We start from the raw sequence: 12,265 nt of genomic DNA, 5'->3' as shown, positions 1-12,265 counted from the left end.
TCATGGGGAAAAAAACAAATCAGAGAGATTAAGTTTTGTTTCTTCACTGGAGACCCTGCACCCACTCACTCTGTTTTCACATTAGGGGGATTAGATGTAAATCTTTTCTTACTTACTTTGCACTTATGGAAATACTCAATGCCTGCTTAATGCAGATCTCCCACCCTGTGCTCTGGGTAATGCTGAACATGCACTGCCTCTGCCTCCTAATGCTGTCTAAGTTATTACCGAAAGGAGTCTTGCTATTCACAATGAGTGTGAGAGTTCATCTAATTAGCCGATTTCAGTTCATTTGGCATTAAATAATTGCCCAAATTCCCATATGTTTGAACAATATGTTCAACTAGGGGGATGATTCTCTAAAAGCAATTAAATAGTTCTTTTAGAAGAGCTTGTCATCGGTCACTCATAAGCATCCCTGCTATTCCTGTCCATGATGAATGCAGGCGGCAATTACACGGAATGTGCTTAACCCTCTTTGATGGCTGCTGGCAGGCATCCACATGCAGGCTGCCACTTCACGCCGCTTGTAGCTCACATTTACAGTTCACTCTCTGCCCCCTCAACCTCAAGTATGTTGTTGTAGGCTTTGTGGAGAGCATTCGGTATTGTTAATGCATTCCTTTCCACTCCTTTCTCTTCTGGCCTGCCCTACTTATAGGTAAAAGCAGCCATCTTTCCAGCTAAATCTGTGTTGCCTTTCTGAGAAGAATTGCCAACTTTGAACCATGGCTAACTTCGCGCAAGACAGAATATTCTGAAAGGCATCTCCAGTGCCTCTTGGGGAGGAGGAGAAGATGGTGTGAAAATATTAGGGTCTGGCTTGGTTGCAGTAAATATATCCAAATAGAACCATGCTCGGTGCTATGCCTCGGTTTTATTGCAGCAGCAAATTATGAGCAAGAGTGACCATTACTAACTTGGAGAAAAAGAGGGAGTTATCAGCAAAAGGAGTTCAGAGGTTAAAAACATACTTAATGGGCTCGTGTAACAGCTGTTTGTTTATACAGAAAAGGGTGGCATGTAGTCAAAAGGGTCTTTTCATTGATCATGGTTGGCATATCTAAGTAATTTGTGTGTATGTGTGATTATTCCAATCCTAGCTCTTATGTAGCATTGTTCATCTGAAAGCCCTCAATTGCTTTATACACGGTCACCTGTGTCACTCTATCTTTTAAAAAAGAAAACCCAGCAAAAGAAAAAACAAATCCCTTGTCCAAGATCACATGCAAGGTTGTCCAAGATCACATGCAAGGTTGAGGAAGGAGTAGAATTCTGGGCTCTTGTCATTCACTGTTGCGCTATCATACACCTCTGATGATGAAGTGGGGGCAAAGATTCAAAACAATCGATCACCTGTGAATGCTGAAGAATGTTAAAATGGCAAGTGGTTTTTATATATCTACTCACCATAATAAAATACAAACAAACGAGCAAGAAGAAAATTTATCCAGTGAGATAGTATGATTCCCCTTGAGTTAAGTTTCACTCTTTCACGAATCTGCACCCACATGGTAAATCATTCAAACTCGAGAAAGATCTGGACGGCAGGTTACAAGTGGAATGATTTAAAATTTTCATCTAAAATAGGAAAGAGTTGAAAGATAGATGTATTTATGTACTTGATTATATACATGAATAGCTAAATCTGCCATGCTGTCACTATATTACCTATATATTTATGCATTGGCAGAAACAAATGTTTTCAAAACCAGAATAGACATACACAATCTGAGTATGTTTCAAATGCTGTTTCGTTCCATAATAATTTGTTTCATCACTGACTGGGATTGAAAATATTGTTGTATGCGTTGTTAGGGGAACAGAAGCTGATGGTAAGATTACCAGTTCAGACATTTCTGTAAAATTTTCATCTTTAAGTATCAACAATGATATAGTCTCGGTAGCTGGTGTGACACACACCAGTCAGCTGTTTGATTTCTCTAGTCCTGCCCTTCATTTCTTAGGAAGTGGTTTGTCATTCTGTTTGTTTGATAAAACCTAGATTTAAAGTCCAGGGTTAAAGCAGCCTGTGTGCCTGGAGCAGTCAGAATAAACATTTGCCCTTTGGGTTCTGGAGTGTGGGTTGTCCCACCCTGTGCAGGTGTGGAGTTATCTTCAGGGCAGCCTGGGCAAACCCCAGTCCACAACAAAAACTTGTATTCAAATACAGCACCTTTACACACTTCTCCCTTTGCTTCTTTCTCGACTGTAAAGCCTCCAGTCTGATGGAGTTGAGGTGCTCCTGAGTCCTGAAGTCACCTGTGGTCCCCCAGACATGATTGTCACCACTCCTTTTGCATTGACCATACCACACTGTGCGGATGTCAGCTCTGAGCACTGGAATATCCATTTAAAGAAGAGGACCCAGCAGGGCAAGTGGGAGGTGAGACTTGTTCTTTTTCATCTTTTTAAAAGGGGGGCGGATTTGAGTTCCAGCTATGAAATTGATTTAAACTAAGTCTCTCTTAACACATAAATCAGCTATGAATTTTGTGAGCATGTTCTTATTTTCCAGAGGGTGGGTAGTGTAGGTCTCACTGCCTCTTCAAGGGAATGGCTCCTTCATTTCCAATGATAATAGAGATGAGGGGTGAGAGGTGATCCAGAGCTTTGAAAACCTCCTTTCCAGCTGCAGGTGTTTCCATCCACACAGACAGGGACTCTTAAGTGCCTGCTCACCAACTCACCTCCCTTCCTCCCAGGCCAGGTGCCTCTCTGAATTGACTTTACTCTGTGGTCTCTATGGTGGTTTGAGTAGGTGGCAGAGGGCAGGCAGTCTCTGTGCAGACTAGAAATGCATCATGAAGGATGTTCCCTTCCTTCCACAAGGAGATTAAAGCACATCTTGATTTAAGTATTCAGGAACACAGTAGGTGCTAAATAGATGCAGGGTGGATTAATTATTGCATTGAAATGAATTCTGAGTGGCCATTCCCTTATGTATCTAAGTACATGTAAGAAAGATCTAGTACCAGGAGTCCACAAAAGGGAGAGAGATGAGAGAAGAAAACGAAGACACAGAAGAGGTGGCAAACAACTCAGGAGCCAGTCACAGCAAAGACAGATTGCAGTCGAATTTCTACTTTAAGTGAAGGCTCTGATTTATCTGCCTGATAGGAATCCCTTTTATGTCCATCGAAGTCAGTTTGTATGAAAGCAGGTGAATTACCTTGTTGGATGGAACACAATGACCTGTTGCAGATAGCCCTAGGATCTTGCCTCCCAGGAGGTGCTTCAGGCAAAAGAAAAGAAAGAGACTCCTGTTTCTTTAGGAACAGAAAATCTTCAGCTGTGGAAATGGGTTGCCTCTCCACTGGTCATGGATGTCCTATTTTCTTTATTCCCAAATGCAGTCTGCTGTTTCTTCAGTTCTAGTACAACTACGAGCAAATTTCCTGGGTCTGAAGTTTCATGGGTTTAATTTTAGACTTCTCTTCCATTATGTTTCCTTAGGTCTTGATTCTTGGCACTTTAGTTTCCTTCTCTTGATCATTGATATCCAGATGGCGGTGTCTCACTGTTCTATCAAATCACTCACCCATGCCTAAGACTGCGTGAGACTGTACGGTCCATGTCCCAAACAGCTATTGATTAAATGTTCTCTTGTGAATTATTATAGTAGAATGAAGGGGATAAAAATGCTTGCCTAAAAATTCATATTACCTTAAGAATACTGAGTGAGGGTTCCGAAAGTAGGCCTTAGTATAAAGTGAACAAATAAAGAGCAGCAATATGGATGCTAATGTTCGAGACATCTTCTAAGCTTAACATTGTACAAAGCAAAGTCATTGCCATTGAGTCAATCCAACTCCTAGCCATGCCCTATAGTTTAGGGTAGAATTGCCCCTGTGGGTTTCTGAGACTGTCACTCTGTAGAGGGGACCAGAAAGCCCCATCTCGCTCCCACAGAATAGCTGGTGGTTCCAAACAGCAGACCTTGCCATTTGAAACCCACCTGGCAACACACTATACCACCCAAACTCCTGACATTGTACATTGTAAATAAGATGGAATTCAAAGTAATATTTTGGAATATACTTAGAATTATAACATATAGACATAACAAATTCTTGAGTTGCCACATTGAACAATTATATTGATAACAGAAGAGCAGATTTAATATCAGTATAACGAGAATTATACAAAGAGTCTAAAATTATATATAATTGCATCACATCTTAAACTGAGAGAATTCAATCCATGTTTTCTCAACAGGAAGTAATGTCAGTAGAGGATGAATCTACATCTTGTTACTGCCTTTTGGACCCCTTCGCGTGTCATGTGCTCTTAGACAGCTTTGGGACATATGCCCTCACTGGAGAACCCATCACAGACTGTGCCGTAAAACAGCTCAAGGTGGCAGTTTTTGGCTGCATGTCCTGTAACTCCCTGGATTACAATTTGAGAGTTTACTGCGTGGACAATACACCTTGTGCATTTCAGGTACGTTTTTGGTTTGGTTTTTCTAAAATTCTTCTTTTGATGTCATCAAAGCTTGGAGCACCCTCAAGATCAGCAGCAACTGATAATTCTGGTCCTGGAGGTCTGAACAGCGAACCCACGTGACTGGTTTTTATGAGGATATTTATCTTGAAGCCAAAGCTCAATTTAGTTCTTAGCTCTGCTAGGTTCTGAGGAGATGAGGTAGTTGTCATTCAAGAGGAGAGAGTGGTTAAATCGACACATATGGAGAATAGTGGGTGCTAAGTCATAAAACTGAAGATAAGTTCGGGAAACAGAAACATAGCTTCGACAGAAGAGTTGGAGGTGCATTTTAAGGGACTTTTTGTGAATCTTGATGGCTAGATAAGATGGAGGGAAAATGGAAGGACTACCAGATCTGGAAAGGAAAACATCCTGAGCCCCATTAAGAGGCAGAGTTATTTGATGCCCAGAGGACAGAGAAAACTGCTTCGCTTGAATCAACTGAAGGTTGTAGTTAGAGAACAACAGTTACAAATTATACCTATCACGAAGCAGTCATATTATATCCTGAACACATAGTCTATTAATTATCAGGACTACAAGGCCAGAGATGGTTCAAGGTTCCTTTCCATTTTGAGTACTTTTAATCATGTAAGGTTCATTTTAAATTAGCTACTCACAGAGTGCCTGTTTATTAATAGCAGCAAGGATAATGCAGAAGTGCTTGTGTAAGCTTTGCCCATCTATAAATAGCATCGGTCTCCTGACACACCTCATTCCAGATCCCTGCTATCCCAGTCCTGGATCATTAATTCCATTATGCGGAGCGTTTCCTCAGTACCTAGCTTTTAAGACCTCGAGCTGGAAAACTCATGTTTACCAATTGAAAGATACAGTGACCTGAATGCCGAGCGTCAGCCAGTGAAGGTGACACAGTGCTAGCCTGTGTTCCCAGACCTGCCCTGGCTGACCTTTGAGTGGCATGGACCTTTACGACGGACTTACCTCTTCTTGGACAGTGGCTTTGTTGGTCAAGGTATTCATTGGTAAAGAAGTTTAGTGTAAGTAGTTAAATACTTCTTATGATTGCTACTGTCCAGTAAGCTTCATCTGCTCTCCTCCACCCCTTTAAAGAGCTCCCGCCAAGAGAACATACATAACAGACATTCACGAAGCCAACATCAGAAATGAATGACCAAAGTGGTTCATCCTCAGGCCACTAGGGCCATTAAACAGCTGCAAAGTGCTCCATTGACTCACGTTGGGCGTTTAGCACCTATCTCAGCCAGGTCCGAAGGACTGAACACACTGGTGCAAACACAAATCACCGCCTGCCGGCTTCGCTGACTAGAGGGTCCTAATCGCTGCACAAAGGCCTTGTAAGTCAACCCTCAGAATCATTTTGGTATTTTCTTTGAACAGTGGCCTCACAATCAATGTATATGCATTCGCCTAAAGATTTTACTCTCAGTGCCTTTCAGATCATCTGGTCCCACTCCTATCGGTTGCAGCTTAACTGCACACAGATGGATGTGAACTGCAGTGGAAGTCAAGCAAATTAGGCCCTAAACACAGCTTTCCAAATTATTATCCGATCCCCTTGATCATTCACTCTTCTGAGTCCGTGCTAGAAACTACATATGCATATTATTCTCCCTATAAGTCAACCTAAGTATCTTTATCATTTCATTTATGAGCATTAATTAAATTGGTAAAACTTTTAAACTGCATGCTCCTGAAGTGTTTTCAGTGGAAATAATTTGGGCCCCCATTTGTCTTTATCTATTTACCTCTGGTGATTCTTCTCCTCTCCTTTTATGTCAGATCATGCTGATTTCCAAAGTGGTTTGGGGTCGTATTTTTTGTTGATAAACTGTCGGACAGCTGTCATAGGCAAAAGGCCATACTCCCCTCAGCCTGCCCTCAGGTTCTGGGAGCTCATCAGCCAGTCAATAATGTCGCAGGCTCACAGAGAGATTCCAACGTAATTTGCAGCTGGAGGTTTCCTAGTCCAGAAAACACCATTTACTCCTGAGTCTTGGTGCCCATTGTTTTCTTTGCTTGCTTGTTTCTAAAGGACCTTTCTTCTTGATTTTCACCTTGCTAAGTGGATGTGCATAGATTTATTTTATCTGGTTTAGATTTCTGAATCACTTTATTTCCCCCAGCTTAGTAGCCCACATCATCGATGTAATCTTTTTCATAGCTCGATATATGATATTTAATCAGAAGGCAGTGTTGTCTACTGTCCAACGCAATTAAAAGGAGTCCCCGGGTGGGGCAAATGTGCAAACAGGTAACGTGCTCACGTGCTATCCCAGAGGTCAGACTGAGGCTCATTCATCCAGAGTGCCTTAGACAAATGGCTTGAAAACCCTGTGGCACACAGAGATGGAATTGACCTGAAGACACCTCTTTTAGTTTATCAAACTTTAAGTAATCCTTGGTTTTCTTATAGTTCACTTTTTGAGCTCCTGAAAATACTTCAATGATTGATCTCCGCTTCCCCAAGTGATGTGATATGTGGTAGAAATATATTGCATCATGATCCACTTTGCGTAGCTCTGGTAGAACCTGAGTTCATAAAGTTGCTATGTGCTTTTTCAGCGTGCACTTCCACTGACTTGGCGCCTCTTGGAATTTTCCTTAACTATCCTTTATCATAAATAGTTTGACATCATTTTATATACTATGGGTCTTTTACATCCCAAAGAATCAAGAATACCTGTGAGGAAGGTTTGGGTAAGGGGTAGGACTGCATCTTTCATTTTACTTACACTTTACTGGGAAAAGATGTTCCCACCAAATAATTAAAAATCCATTCTTTGTTTTGGAGATCATATGAGAGTGCCATCTTCCAGCCCCAACCACCCACCCTCTCGGAACTAGTGTGCCCAGCATCCATTAAACACAGTCCTTCAGAGAATTTCAGAAACCAAACAGAAAAAGTCTCTTTTCAGTCCTGCCTTTTGTCCTGTGGGCCTTCCCTGGGGCTACTAAGCATGCTTCTCATTTCTTCCAGAGAAACTGAATCTGAATAACTGTAGCTGTTCTTTAAAGGACAAAAGCAACACACCAACTCTGTGGAAGACATCATTCATTTAGATGCAGGGTTTTGAAGACTTGCTCTGATAAACACATCTAAAACCATTTCTATAGAAAATTAAATCAGCTCAGCTATGTTAAAAAATATGTAAATAAAAATATCATCCTCCTGGAGGTGAGAGGAAGGTAAGCAGAGAGGGACCCAATGGCATCTTTTCCAGTCTTCTGCTGTTTTGTCACCATTGAAGCATCTGTGTAATGTTTGTGTATTTGGCTTTGCCTCCTTTGGTGAATTCAAACCAAAGGAAGGAAGAACCAAGGAGTGGTGAGATGTTTCAAAAAAGGGATCTTTTATGACCTAGTTTTTTTTTTCTTTCCTGTTTTTGTGTTACGACACATACACAGGCAAAAACATACACATACATTTAATCCAGATTTAATCTGCAATAGGAAAAGCAAAGAGTTGAGCTTCTGCCTTACCTTTGAGAGAAAAGAGCGGGGGGGAAAAATAGCTATGTTTTTCCCCCTCTGCTGTTTGGAGCACTCCTATTCAGTACCTCTTGGTACTCATTACTTACTTGGCATTAATGTGGATTTAGAATCTAATTTCAAAGGCTTTCCTCCAGATGTAGTTCCTGTGTTTATCAATAATACAACCTTGGGAGATATTGTTCACGTAAAGCATTTAAAGGGAAACACCACAGTGACACAGATTCTGTGTGTGTGTATGTGGAAGTTCAAACAGTTTTGTATCATAAATATGTAAATCCAGCCTGCCTGTTTTAGTATCCCTGAAGCACACCTAAATATTGCTGCCTGTCTCATTAAATCAACATAAAGAGCTCAGCGAGGCACAGAGCACAAGTTTCGCCTGGCCACAGCTCCTAGAATCGGATGACTAGCAACTCTCAGTGTGAGATGGTGAAGTCAAGAGACTCGAAAAACCACCATATTGAACTTTGAGCTGCATTTTATGTGCCAGAAATTGGACAGATCCTGAATTCGAGAGGATGTCATGCAGATAGCAATTTGGCAATCGAACCAGAGCTTTAACAGGAGGGCCTTTGACCTAGGAGGCAGATAGGAGCACTCCGGGGAAGAGAAAACTATATAGAGTCTTGGGGTGACTCATCCCTGAGCATGGTTGAGGCTGGACTCTGCAGAGCTGTTTGCATCGCTGATTCGGAACAAGGATGGGCATCCGAATTAGGGAGGACCACTTAGAACTGCAGAGTGCAAGCCCAGTCCCAGAGCATAATTCAGTCGGTCCAGAGTATGACTAGAACATCTGAGTAGGGTAGCGTCCATTTTATTTGGAAAGTCTTTAAAAGCTTTGGACTGGTGTTTATGTCTTTAACTCTGAAGTCAATTGTGCCTTTACAAGCATATAAAAACAATAATTAAAATCATTCTTGGGCTTCCTATTTTGTATGAGCTTATGATCCACTGTGAATCAGATATAGTTGGTTCAATATGTGCAAATCAAAGTAAGTTGAAAAAGAAACCAGAGCTATATTTAAATTTAGCATCCTAATGCATAACTTTTAAAAAGTTATTCTTTTATCTGTGCTAAATATTAGTAGATATTCACCTTTCAAATTTCTAATTTTCACCAGTCTACATTTCAGGGAATACATAGTATATATAACTATAGTGCAAATTCAAGGAGTCTAGGTGATATAATGGTTAAATGTTTGGTTACAACCGAAAAGTTGGCCATCCAAATTTATCCAAAAGCTCTAAGGGAAAAAAACTCGGCAATCTTCCATAAAATGACAGGTAAGAAAGCTCTATGGGGTAGTTTTACTCTGGGTTATAGTGAGTCAGGCTGGACTAATGGCACTCAACAGCAACAGGGAAGATATCAACTGATTTACATCATCCTGTACACATACCACCAAGGAACCCAGGTAGTATAGAAGTTCTACATTGGGCTATGATCCTCAAGTCATTTGAAACCATCCGCCCTCCTCAGGAGAAAAATTGGGCCTTCTACTCCCATGAAGAATTACAGTCTCAGAAACAGGGGCAGTTCTACCCTGACCTATGGGAGTGCCAGGAGTCGGCATCAACTGATGGTAGTGAGTGAGTACACATATATTGCACCAAGGAAAAATTATTCATGGGACAAAATGAATAATAACCAGACCTTGAAATGACTCTTAAGAAAACACAGGCAAGTATGATATATAATAAAAAGCAAGATAATCATGTACAAAAGAAATTCCAAACCATGAATCAAATTGTATTGTTCAAGTCTTAGGTTAGTCACTGACCATGTGACTTTAGGCAAATCACTGCCTTGGTTCTCATCATGTCTATGTTCTATGTTCTCATCCATGCTTTAAAGGAGTCCCAAACTGATGCAAATGGTTAATATGATAGGATGCTTATTCAGCTGTTTGATTAAGTAAACTCAACCCAACCAGTGTGCCTGGACTGGACTGACACAGTATCACCACATGTACTGCAGAATGAAACTATGCTCCTGAGCAGTGTTTCCCAAAGTGGGCAATACTACCTCCTCAGGGGGCACTGGAATAATCCAGAGGGTCTACAAAAGCAGATGCCTGTACTTTATCCTGGATTAGGGGCTCTATTACAAAAGGTTTTCCATGCCAAAGGGGTGCTGAGTTGTTTTGTTTCTGTCTGCAAAGGAGACCGCTGGCCCAAGGAGTGTAGGGATCCTGGCTCTCTGGGCGTTTCAAGGCTGCAGTGTTCCACAGGCAGATTGCCAGGCCTTTGGCTCAAGGTGCCTCTCTCCTGGTGGTTTTGAATGGCCACTTTTGGATTGGTAGTCACACTTCTAACCATTTACAGTATCCAGGGACTCCTCTGGGAGCAAACTCGGTTGATTTGCTTCTAAAATATCAGCCATTGAAAATGTTACGGAGCTCGGTACACTTCTAGTCTGACATGCACGAAGGAACCAAGGGTCTATCAACTCAACAACAACTGGGTTTTTTAGTTTCATGATTTGAAATTTTGTAGTTTCCTTTTTTGTTTTTTGGATATTTTTTTCCAGCCATTTGATTGGCATATAATTCACATATCCTACAATTCAAGAGTTTGGTCACATCAAGAAAAGTTGTGCAGTCATCACCACAATCCGCTTTCGAAGATTTTCTTCATCTTGTTACTCTTCACTATCATCTCCCCCTTCCCCGAAACCTTCCCTGCCATGCCCTCCAGGAATCATTAGTCCACCTACTGTCGCTATAGATTTCCTATCCTAGATTTCATACACAGAAAAAAAACCTAAAAAAACAAAAACAAAAACTAACAAGAATAACAAAGTAAAATACATAAAAACTTCACTTGGCAAGAAACAAAATACTACAAACCAGAACATATTTAATGGATCATAAGAGAGATCACATCATAGGGTGCTAACTAGCTAATCTAACTGCATCTGCTGCAACTCACATCCCATGCATTGTGCCTGTTACCAAGGCTGTTCACATGCCAGGTCAGTGGTCAGAGGGGAGTCTTCCACCTGTCTTTTCCCTTCACAGTTTTGTTTGTTTGTTTTTTAACAGACACAGCTTTAAAATGGGTCAGGGGGAGATCAAATGGTACGAATGTTTCCTTTTGTATGATGATTCTGGGTAGTTTGTAAGTAATCGAAGAATATGACTCAATAACTGCATGATGTGGAACAAACCACTTCATTTCCTAAACTGCTCTCTCCATCAACTACACGTTTAATCTTTAAATGTTTTATTTTACTTATCTCATGCAAATGAGAATATACAAGCAAAACATACACCAATCCAACTATCTCTATGTAGACTATTCAATGACACTAATCTCATTCTCTCAGTTGTAGATCCACTCTCACCCCAGTTTTCTGGGTTTCCTTCTCCATTAACATGAACTCACTGCCCCCTCAGATTCCTATGGAGTATTTTGAGTTGCTGCTCACCATTTGATCCCAATAGATAGAACTTGAAAGACCACAGTGTTCAAAGCAGTCATTATTTATTAACTAAGCTCGGCTATAGTTTGGTTTTAAGAAGACATCTTGCTGGGTGAAATAGATCAATAACAAAAGGGCAAATACTGAATGTCCTCCCTTATTTTACAAGACAAGAAAAGGCAAATGTATAGAGTTATCAATGGTAACCACAAGTTAGAAGGATGGGGAAAGGGACACACCTGGAAAAAGTTGAATTGGCAAAGTTGTATAGTAAATATATTTACAACAAAGATGCAAAAAGTAAGTACAAGGTAGTTGCCAAGGCTACTTGCATAAAACGAAAATCTTCATAGGATTTGGTTCCTTGGTTTGTAGGTTCAAGGTCATGTTTTCGTGGCATGACTTAGTTACACCTTGGGCTGTGAGCCACATGGTCAACACCACCATGTGATCCACGTGTGATCCACATGAAAACACCAGCAGCTCCACGGGCGAAAGATTGGGCTTTCTGCTCCTGTAACAGTTATAGTTTCACAAACCCACAGAGGGGTCACTACAGGTCAGCATTGACTTGACCATAGTGCGTTTGGATTGGAATAACATATTTAGTGATTCTGTCTACCTCTCCCCATTGAACTCACCGTGGAACTCCTAGGGTTTTAAATTTCCACAAGTGACCATCCAAGGCCCAATAAGTAGTTTCTATTCATCAGAAACAATGAAGAAAAAAGTGAACGTAGGACTGTGAGGGGCTTTAAAAAGCTTGTGGAAAAAGAAATTCAATTTCATTCAATTCCATCTTTCCACAAACCTTTTAAAACCTCCTTAGTAAGAGGAGGATGTAGACTGCGTACCTAATTGCCTACGTAAACA

The 12,265-nt window shown here is 40.9% G+C and overlaps 1 protein-coding gene across 1 annotated transcript in view; it reads left to right on the top strand.

Annotated features, from left to right (window-relative positions):
- The window catches only part of UNC5D (unc-5 netrin receptor D), a 345,871-nt gene that overhangs the window by 285,291 nt on the left and 48,315 nt on the right, over positions 1–12,265 (top strand). Inside the window, exons 12-13 of the mRNA XM_004696203.4 lie at positions 2,218–2,386; positions 4,219–4,446. Coding sequence (XP_004696260.2) covers positions 2,218–2,386; positions 4,219–4,446 — 397 coding nt within the window. The remainder of the gene's footprint in view (positions 1–2,217; positions 2,387–4,218; positions 4,447–12,265) is intronic.

The sequence above is a fragment of the Echinops telfairi genome, unplaced genomic scaffold, assembly GCF_000313985.2.
Source record: "Echinops telfairi isolate 266 unplaced genomic scaffold, ASM31398v2 ScPeMD7_9;HRSCAF=40, whole genome shotgun sequence".
Lineage (NCBI taxonomy): Eukaryota > Metazoa > Chordata > Mammalia > Afrosoricida > Tenrecidae > Echinops > Echinops telfairi.
The sequence above is the reverse complement of the archived record's forward strand: the minus strand, read 5'-3'. Positions and strand labels throughout refer to the sequence as shown.